The sequence below is a fragment of the Melozone crissalis genome, unplaced genomic scaffold, assembly GCF_028551555.1.
Source record: "Melozone crissalis strain CALT ecotype California unplaced genomic scaffold, PUWL_Pcris_2 ptg000327l_1, whole genome shotgun sequence".
NCBI classification, from domain to species: Eukaryota; Metazoa; Chordata; class Aves; order Passeriformes; family Passerellidae; genus Melozone; species Melozone crissalis.
The window spans coordinates 33,418-43,738 of record NW_026536077.1 but is presented as its reverse complement, the minus strand read 5'-3'; the positions used below and the strand labels follow the sequence as shown (position 1 = coordinate 43,738).

The window sequence follows — 10,321 nt, the reverse complement described above, 5'->3', positions numbered from 1 at the left end:
CTTGATAAACGCTGCTGATCGGGGGGATGGTGCTGGGCGTCGTTTGGCTGCATTTTCTTTTCCTTTTATTTTTATTTTTCTTTCCCTTTTTTCCCCTTTTCTTTTCCTTTTTTTTAATTTTTCTTTCCCTTTTTTTCCCCTTTTCTTTTCCTTTTTTCCCTTTTCTTTCCCTTTTTAAAATTTCCTTCTTTTTTCTTTTCCTTTTTTCTTTTCCCGTTTTCTTTTCCCTTTTTCTTTTCCCTTTTCCTTTTCCTTTTTTCTTTTCCTTTTATATATATTTTTTTTTTAGATTTTTGCTTTATTTTTTGACGTTGCCTCTCTGCCGCCACGACTGATTTTCCCCCTTGAAAAGCCAAATAAAAAGGGGGGGAAAAAATAGCGGCTAAAGGAGCCTCAACCCAACCTTGAGCCAGAGAGGAGAGCTCGGGGGGGATGCTCAGGTAGAGCCAAGCGAGGAAATCCGGGTGAAACAAAAATTAAAAAAAAAACAAAAAAAAAAATTTAAAAACCCGGCGCAAAGTGGAGCTTTCAGGGGCACGGAGACTTTCCGCGTCCCCTTTGGCGGGGTTTAAATGGGCAAAATTCGGTGTTTGCTGGTGCGGGCGGGCTCGAAGGGGGGCTCCGCTGCCCGGGACCCCCCCGGGAGGGCCGGATCGATAAATTCCGCTTTTCCCCGCACCCCGAGCTCGGCTTTGGCCATAAAAGGTCGGGCGCGGGTCCGGCATTAACAAAAAACGCAAGAGGGCACAATGCGGGAGGAGCGCGGCTCCGGCCGGAGCGCGGAGGAGATATTTCCATTATTTCCCATTATTTCCCGTCATTTCCCATTATTTCCCATTATTTCCCATTATTTCCCATTCCCGAATCGCGGAGCTGTGCCCACAAAAGTGCGGAGAAGCGGCGGAGGCAGAGCCGGGGCCGCGCGGAGCGGGCAGCGTTAATTAGCGCTAATTAGCGCGGCGCGGAGCCCCTCAAGTTCCCGAAGCGATTTCTCCTCGCGGAGCGAGCCCGGCTCGGCCCCCGCCGCGCGGACTTGGCTCGGAACAACTTTGAATTCCATTTTAAAACAACTTTTGATTTCATTTCGGCGCCGCCTTTCCCCGCCCCGCCGCCCCGCGCTCCGCGCCGAGCCCTCGCACGCTCCGGGGCCGGGGGTGAAACTTTGGCCGCCGCCAGCCATGAACTTTTTGTCGTTGTTCTCTCTCTCTTTTCCCCCCGGTTCCGCACGGATCCGCGCGCGGTTTTTGGGTGCAAAAATCGAAATTTCGGCGCTCGCACCGCCATCGGCGCTCCGGGGGAGGGAGAGGAAGAGGGGAGGGCGACGAGGAGGAGGAGGAGGAGGAGGAGGAGGAAGGGGGGAGCGCGCGTTTATTTATTTATGAACTCGGGAGCAGGCTCCTTTCGGCAGATATTATATATTTGGTTAAGGGGGTGCCTTTCTGTTGTTTAAAAGGGAGGGAAAAGGGGGTGGACGGTTTGTTCTCGGGGGTCCCTGGTGCAATCCCCGCTCCTCATGGGTGCTATTTTGCAACCTCAGGCGCCTGCTATTGGTCAGCCCGCGATCAGATGGTTGTATTTCCTTGTGTCCCTCGCTGGCACCGCGCCATCTCCCTTCAGCTAAAACCCAATCTCCGATATACCGCTAATAGCTAAACCACTTGGACTATAAAACACAACAAATCATAAAGCCCGGGCAAAAAAAGGGACGGCACGCACACGCACACACACACACAAGGAAAAAAAAAAAAAAAAAAAAGGAAAAAGGAAAAAAAAAAAAAAAAGAGGGGGGAATCTCTCTCCTCTCGCTCTCTCTCCTTTCCCGATGAGTTCTTATTTTGTCAACTCGACCTTCCCGGTGAGCCTGGCGGCGGGGCAGGAGCCCTTCCTGGGCCAGCTCCCGCTGTACCCCTCGGGCTACGCGGACCCTCTGCGGCACTACCCGGGCACCTACGGAGCGGCGCAGGACAAGGGCTGCTACTCCTCCTCCTCCTCCTCCTCCTCCTCTCCCTACTACCAGCAGAGCTCGGCGCCGTTCGGCGGCCGCGCCGCCGCCTGCGACTTCGGGCCCGGCGGCTTCTTCAGGGACAAGGAGCCGGCGTGCGCCCCGGGCGGCCTGGACGAGGCGCCCGCCTTCAAGGACTGCGCGCACGGCAAGGGCGCCTTCGGAGAGAGCGAGGAGCAGAAGTGCTCCGCGCCCGTGTACCCCTGGATGCAGCGGATGAACTCCTGCAACAGTGAGTTTGCTCTTTTGCAGAAATAAACGCGCCCCGTCTCCTCCTCCCTCCCCTTTTTTCGTATTTGTTACCGCCGGGGAGGGGGAGAGAGAGCGAGCGAGGGGAGCGGGAGGAAGGGAAGGTTCGGGGTTAGAGCCCAAACTTCCAGCGGGGGGAAAACTTGGGCTCCGAACGCGCACCAAAACTTCCCGGCGCTCCGAGATTCCCCGAGCCAGGAACGCTTCAACCCCAAAACTGAATTTCTGAATTTCTGAATTTCCGTCCCGCTCCTTCCCTTGTTTTTTTTTTCTTGTTTTTCCCTCTTTTTTTTTTTTTTTTTTTTTTTTTTTTTGCCACATTCCTGCTGGCGTGTCACTCAGCTACAGCGATTTGTCTCTGTCCGTGCCCCACACGCACGGGGAGATATCTTTTCTAAATCAGATCTGGATGACTTTACACGCACAGCTCCTCTCCCTTCGCTCTCCCTCTCCCTCTCCCTCTCTCTCTCATTAAATGATATAAAAGCGTTTAAATATTTGAAGGCGGACGGTTGCATTTTTAATGCGTCTCTCTCCTAATGAAAAGTCCGCCTGGGGAGGGTTTTCCTGGTTTTCTCCCCCCTCCCCGGTGATATATCACTTCTTTAAGTGCTGTTTCCTCAATCCGAACTCCAATCATAATTTTTAAAACTCAGATAAGTGGAGGGTGGGGAGGGGGAAAAGAAAAATATCAGAAGCCTCGCTGCTCTCCTCGCCCGTGTTTAGATGCATTTGTTGCCTTTTAAGTTCCAAATTGATGTCCATTAGCGCGGGGACATCAGGCGTCGTGTCCTGTTTAATGCGGGCTTCGGGCGGATCGATTCACTTCATTATCGCTTAAACGCCGCGATCTGTTACGGCGCGGGGGGGCCGGGGACACCTTGCGGTCCCTGAGCCCGGCATGAGGTGGATCTGGCCTGCTCTGCCCGCCCAAAGCCCGGCTTAAACCTTCTCTGCCCAAATCCTGGCTTAAACCTTCTCTGCCCAAAGCCCGGTTTAAACCTTCTCTGCCCAAAACCCGGCTTAAACCTTCTCTGCCCAAATCCCGGCTTAAACCTTCTCTGCCCAAAGCCCGGTTTAAACCTTCTCTGCCCAAATCCTGGCTTAAATCTTCTATGCCCAAATCCCGGTTTAAACCTTCTCTGCCCAAATCCTGGCTTAACCATCCCTGTCCGAATCCCTGCTCAAACCCCCCAGCCCAAATCCCGGTTTAACCCCCCCTGCCCAAATCCTGGTTTAACCCCCCCTGCCCAAATCTTGGCTTTAATCCCCCCTGCCCAAATCCCGGTTTAACCCCCCCCATGCCCAAATCCCGGTTTAACCCCTCCCCATGCCCAAATCCCGGTTTAACTTCCCCTGCCCAAATCCCGGTTTAACCCCCCCATGCCCAAATCCCGGTTTAAGCCCCCCTGCCCGGCCGGGCCGCTCCGAGCGCTGCTCCTGGAGCTGCGCAGAGCTCAGGAAGGCGCGGCCCCCTCCGCACCGTCCCCAAAATCAAACTCGGTGTTCCCCCTTCCCCCCTCCTCTATTTCCCTCTATTTTTCTCTGTTTTCCACTTATTTATCCCTCTTTCCCACTTATTTCCTCCCGTTTCCCACTTATTTCCCCCCATTTCCTTCTATGTCCCCTTATTTCCACTGTTTCCCCTTATTTCCTCTTATTTCCCCCTAATTCCCCCCATTTCCCCTTATTTCCCCCAATTTCCTCTTATTTCCCCCTATTTCCCCTATTTCCCTCTAACTGCCCCTATTTGCCCTCTTTCCCCCCATTTTCTTATATTTTCTTCTACTTCCCCCTATTTCCCCCTATTTTCTTCCATTTCCCCTTATATCCCCTTATATCCCCTTATTTCCCCTTAATTTCCATATTTCCCCCGACTTCCCCCCTATCTCCCCCTATTTCCCCCTCTTTTCTTATCTTTTCTTCCATTTCCCCTTACTTCCCCTACTTTCTTCTATCCCCCTTATTTCTCCCTTAATCCCCCTTTTCCCTCTATTTCCTTCTATTTTTAAAACATTTTCCCCTATTTGCCCCTTGTTTGCTTGTATTTCCCCCTATTTTCTTATATTTTTTAATTTCCCCCATTTCCCCCTTGTTTTTCCCCTATTTTTTAAATATTTCCCACTATTTTCTTATATTTTTAAATTTCCCCCTATTCCCCCTTATTTCCCCCCTAATTTTCCCCTATTTTTTAACATTTCCCCCTATTTCCTCATACATTTTTTTAACGGTTTCCCGTCGAAATTTCGGGATTTTTTTTTTTTGGTTTTTTGGCTGATTTTCCCCCTTTTTTTCCTGCGCTTCTCCCCCCACCCCTCCAGGTTCGTCCTTCGGGCCGAGCGGCCGCCGCGGCCGCCAGACGTACACGCGGTACCAGACGCTGGAGCTGGAGAAGGAATTCCACTTCAACCGCTACCTGACCCGGCGGCGCCGCATCGAGATCGCGCACTCGCTGTGCCTGACCGAGCGCCAGATCAAAATCTGGTTCCAGAACCGGAGGATGAAGTGGAAAAAGGAGAACAAACTGCTCGGCTCCTCGCAGCTCAGCGCCGAGGAGGAGGAGGAGAAGGCGGCGGAGTGATTCGAGAAAATTAAAAAAAAAAAAAGATTAAAAAAAAAAAAAGAGAGAGATAAAAAAAGCAACGACAGCTTAAAAAAGTTATTTAAAACGCGAGGAGAAAACGCTAAAAAATTGGAATTGAGGGAGGGGTTGAGAGGTGAGGGCTGGCTGGGGCAAATCCCCGCAGCAGCCACAAAGTTTGGGCCGCCAACGCCCCGCACTCCAATCCCACTGAATTTGCCCAAAAACCGCAAAAATTAACCCAGTTTCTAGTGGCCCACAAAGTTTGGGCCACCAAAACATTGGACTCCAATTCCTACTGTTTTTGCCCAAAAACCGCAAAAATTAACCCGGTTTCTAGTGGCCCACAAAGTTTGGGCCACCAACGCCCTGGACTCCAATTCCCACTGATTTTGCCAAAAAACCGCAAAAATTAACCCAGTTTCTAGTGGCCCACAAAGTTTGGGCCGCCAACGCCCTGGACTCCAATTCTCACTGATTTTGCCCAAAATCCGCAAAATTTAACCCGGCTTCTAGCGGCGTTTTGAGGTTTTTTCACCCTTTCCCTCGTGCTCCGCCCCCCCCACCTCTCTCATGGAAATGGAATCATAATAATAATAATTATTAAAAAGTGAGGAGATGGAGAGAGAGAAGGAAGGAAAGAAAGGGGAAGAGAAAATAGGGAAAAAAAGAAAAAAAAAAGAAAAAAAAAACTATATAAAAAAAAAGGACTCCTAGCCGTGTTTCTACCCTTGGTGTCACTGTTAGTAACCTGCTAACTCTTGTATTTAATGGAAGTGCTGCAATATATGTCATTTGGGGTGTTTATTGTCCTAATTTTGTACAAATGTTCCATGCACGGTTGACATAAGTTGGGTTTTGTTCTTTTCCTTTTTGTTTTTTAATTTTTTTTTTACTCCTTTGGTAAATTAATCAAACCCTGAGGTTCTTTGTAATTAGTTTTGGGGTGTTTGTTTTTGGTTGGGTGGGGTTTTATTTTTCTTTTTTTTTTTTGCCTTTTAAATTTTTTATTTTCAAAAGGGAAAAAAAAAATCTACTGAAAGAACGAGTACTACCTACAAGGCCGCAAAAAAAAAAATTTTAAAAAAAAGAAAAAAAAAAAGAAGAACAACGACAGAAAGTTCTATTTTATTAATTTTTGTACGTGTTGTGTTTGGAGTTTGTCTTAGGTATGAACATGGAATTCTCTAATAAAAGCCAAGTCCTCGATCTCACGGCACAGCCCTCCCCTGTGGTTATTAGCGCTGTTTTGAGGGGAATTCTCCCTTTTCCAGGGGGGTGAAAAGGAGATTTTTCGCCCTCCCCCCCGATGTCCTCGGACGCGCAGCTCGGAGCGCTCGGGAATTACAGAAAAATCTGATTTTCCCCCATTTTTGGGCTGTAATCTGCGATGGGAGCCCTTTCCCCAGGAGCGTTTCCTGGCTGACATTTCTGCCTCAGCACCGCTCGCTCTCTCCCTCTCTTTCTCTCTCTGTTTTTTTTTTATTGTTACAGTACAAAGAGTTATGAAGAAACGCCGTTCCCATCTCCACGATAAATCAAGGAAACGGGCAAAAACACGCGCTCGTTTATCCGCCAAAAGCCACCTAACATTTGCCCAGCATCTTTCAAACATCTGCTCCCCCGCGCTCCGCGCCCCCAAATCAAAGAGAAATGTGGCGCAAAAAAAAAAAAAAAAAAAAAAATTAAAAAAAAATTAAAAATATTCCAGGTTTCCAAGGAATTCACCCCGGGAAAAATTTTCATTGCCAGGAATGAGCGCCCGTTTAAACCGGATGGGGAAAAAAAAAGTGGGAAAATCGTGAACGGAGCTGCTTGGAAAAGGCAGATTTTTATTTTCCCTGGCCAGCGGCTCCTTGCCTTGGCCGGGGACGGGACGGGGAAGGTTTTGAGGAATTTTCTTGCGAAATCGCCAACTTTTCCCCGGCTTCGCGGGGAGGAATGGAATGAGAGCGGAGGATTATTTTTATTTTTATCTGCTGGGGGATTCGGAGCTGGAAAAGGCGAGCGGGGAGCGGCCCGTGGGCACCAGAAAGCGCCGGGTGGGAGCGGGAGCGCGTCCCCCCCGCGCCACGAGCCGCCTTTAGCGCCGGCCACGCTCAAAATCAATTCACGCAGAAGCTTCACAGCTGCAGGACATTTACTGTTATTGCCACGCTTTTCATTGCCCGTAATTATTATAATTATATGTCACTTTCAATATGGCGCGTAATTCCCAACGAGTTGCAGGCGAGCGCGCGAAATTCCTGAAGTGCCTCGGAAGGAGGGAAAGGGGGGGAAAAAAAAAAAACCCGCAAAAAAAGGAAAATAAAATTTGAAAAAAGGACGGAGGCAGAGAAAAGGAGAGAGACAGAGGAAAGAGAAGAAGGAGAGGAAAAAGAGGAAAGTGATGGCTAAAAAATTCCGGCTCTTTCCCAGCGTTCTCCCCAATTTCCGAGCGCTTTTGCTCCCCGATGTTCCTCGCAGGTCAACAAACGGGAAGGAAAACCCGCGCAGCCCAAGGCTCAGAGAGGACGTGGAAACGCTCAGGAGCACGGACATCCCAAAAACCAACGCTGCCAACCATTCCACCGGCCGGATTTCGCCTCTTTTCCCTTTCTCCCACCCGATTTTCCCCCCGAGTTTCTTTTCTCCCCTCCAGAGCTGAGGTGCGAGCTCCTGCCTGAAGGAACCTCGACTTTTGCGCGGAGAAACCGCCCCAAAACCACCCGCAGCTCCTGCTGGCCACCCCTTCCAACTGCGGACCCCCCAGAGGCCTCCGAGCCACCCAAAACCTCGTCCCAAACTTCTCCAGCGCTTCTCCAGCACCGAGACTCCTCCAGAACAACCCCGAGCTCTGAGGGCGCCCGGCCCCGCAGGACGCGCCGCGCCCTCTCCTCGCTCCTCACTGGTTTAAAACATATTTTTCTATTTTTAAAAAACCCAAAACGGAGCGGAATCACAGAACCGCAGTGGGGGTGACGGGGATTTTTAAATTCTTTTCCCTTTTTTTGGGAGAGCAGCAGGAGGAAGGGGGGTCCCCGAGGCGCAGTGGCGCGGCGCGGCCGGCAGGTGGCGCGCTCCGCCCAGGCGGGGGGCGATGGCGGCGGCGGATTTGGGGCGACTTCGGGCCTAAAGCGGCTCCGCGCTCGTCATTATTTGTAACCATAGAGCATGAATTACCTCTTGAGGTCATCAGCGAGAATTTACGACTGGTCAACAAAAGCACGTGACGCCCAAACGCACCCCCCACCCTCCCCCCATATTTGGCCGCATACATAGCAAAAACGAAGTACAGTGCATCGCTATAATTCATTAATACATCATAAATCGTCAAGCGCGGGGTTATAACGACCGCGAGCCACAAATCAAGCCCTCCAAAATAACCCAAATGAGCTCTTACTTTGTAAACTCGTTCTCAGGGCGCTACCCAAATGGCCCCGACTATCAGTTACTAAATTATGGGACCGGCAGTTCCATGAACGGTTCTTACAGAGATTCAAGCACCATGCATTCCAGCTCTTATGGCTACAACTACAATGGGATGGACCTTAGCATCAACCGCTCGGCCTCCTCCAGTCACTTTGGGGCTGTGGGCGAGAGCTCCCGCGGTTTCCCTTCTCCAGCTCAGGAGAGCAGGTTTAGACAGGCGTCCAGCTGCTCCTTATCTTCTCCCGACTCCCTGCCCTGCTCCAACAGCGAGAGCCACGGAGGCAAACCCGCCCCGTCCCCCTCCGAGCCGGCTCCTGCTGCCAGCAGCACCAACACAAATTTCACAGAACTAGACGAGACCAGCGCGTCCTCGGGAGCCGACGAGGGCACTCCAATAAGCAGCAGCATCCCCCGAGCGCAGGCAGAGCCCATCGCGACCTCCACGGCAGCGACAGAAGGGCAGGCACCTCAGATATTCCCTTGGATGAGGAAACTTCACATTAGCCATGGTACAGCTCCTTCTTTTTGCCTCCTTGCGCTTGTTTATTTTTTGCCGCACAATCCCCCCCAACCCAACCCCACCTCGCTGTTTCTTTCTCTTTTTTCCCCCCTTTTTCTCCCTCCCCCCCCCCCCCCAGCCCCGCTCGCTTTATTTTCCGCTCTCTCCCTCCCTTTATTCCGCGGAGGCGCTTTGATCAGAATCGCAGCTATTTATTGCTTTTGTATTTCTCGCTCCGGAGCTGCCTCCGGCGCCTGCCGAGGGGGGCTCCGCGTGTGTCTCTCTGCGTTTCTGGGGGGGCGATTTTATTTTCCTTTCGCCCTCCCCGCGCTTTTCCCCGAGCTCTCGGCACCGTGCGGGTGGGTGGGAGAAAGGTAATTTAAAACCCGAGGCCGGGGGGTGCTGTTTGGGGTGAAAATGGGAGAATTGAGCGTTAAAACGGGGCTGGAGGCGCGGATGGGGCTCGCGGCTCGTCCTGCCCCGCTTTTCTGGGCTCGTCCCCACTGAGCTGCCCTTGCCAAGCCCCCCAAAGGCGCCGGGAGACCCCCGGGAGGGGCAGAGCCGCCCCCCGGCCCCGCTCCGGGCTCAATTCCCGGTTTTGTGCCCCAAACCTGCCAGGGAACAGCGCGGGAAGGGCAGCGATGCCCAGAGCTGTAAATGACGGACCCCGAGCGGGGAATTGGGGTCTGCAGGGGCCGAGGGTGGGGGGTTTCCGCACGTGTGGGAGGAAAACGAGACAGAGGAGTGGGGGGGGGGTGCTGGTATTTGGGGGCAATTCGCAGCTTTCCGCTGTTTAAAAAAAAAAATAAAAAAATTTTAAAAAGCTCAAAAAATAGGTTTAAAATTTAAAAAATAGGCGGAAAACAGATGGAGAATAGGTGGAGCGCGAGCAGAAAGAGCAAACCCCAACCCCGCTCTGTTGTCCGTGTTGCCCAGACATGACCGGACCAGACGGGAAGAGGGCGAGGACAGCGTACACGCGGTACCAGACGCTGGAGCTGGAGAAGGAATTCCACTTCAACCGGTACCTGACCCGCAGGAGGAGGATAGAGATCGCCCACGCGCTCTGCCTCTCCGAGCGCCAGATCAAGATCTGGTTCCAGAACCGCCGCATGAAGTGGAAGAAGGACAACAAACTGAAAAGCATGAGCCTGGCCTCGGCCGGCAGCGCCTTCCAGCCCTGAGCCAAAAATAAAAAAATACCGGGGGCGAAAACGAGCGGGAGGCGAAGAGGAAGGAGGAAAAATAATATAAATTTAAAAAAAAATTAAAAAAAACCAACCCAAAAACCACAGCGAAACCCCCGAGCGAATAATGAAATAAAGGAAGGATGGGCAGATCGCGGTTCGGGAGGACGGAGCAGCGAGGCACCTCCGGGGCTGGTTCCTGCCCAAAGCGGCTCCTGGCCGTGCCCTCAGCCCGGGACTCAGCTCCCTGCTGGAAGTTCTTATTTTTCGGTTGTTTGTTTGTTTAAAAACGAGGAAAAAAAAAATTAAATTTTATTTCCAGATGCTCCTCCCGCTCTCGTTGTTCTTCTAAATGTGTGTGTGTGTCCGTGCTCTCTTGGTGCTTTCTGGAA

The 10,321-nt window shown here is 51.6% G+C and overlaps 2 protein-coding genes across 2 annotated transcripts; both read left to right on the top strand.

Moving 5' to 3' along the window:
• Positions 1–1,822: 1,822 nt before the first annotated feature.
• Positions 1,823–4,832, top strand: HOXB6 (homeobox B6). The gene is made up of 2 exons (XM_054294831.1): positions 1,823–2,234; positions 4,573–4,832. Exons 1-2 carry the CDS (start codon positions 1,823–1,825, stop codon positions 4,830–4,832), a joined length of 672 nt encoding a protein of 223 aa, XP_054150806.1.
• A 3,370-nt stretch (positions 4,833–8,202) lies between these two features.
• HOXB5 (homeobox B5) lies at positions 8,203–9,926 on the top strand. The gene is made up of 2 exons (XM_054294833.1): positions 8,203–8,752; positions 9,679–9,926. The coding sequence occupies exons 1-2, from the start codon at positions 8,203–8,205 to the stop codon at positions 9,924–9,926; spliced, it is 798 nt and encodes a 265-aa protein (XP_054150808.1).
• Positions 9,927–10,321: the final 395 nt, after the last annotated feature.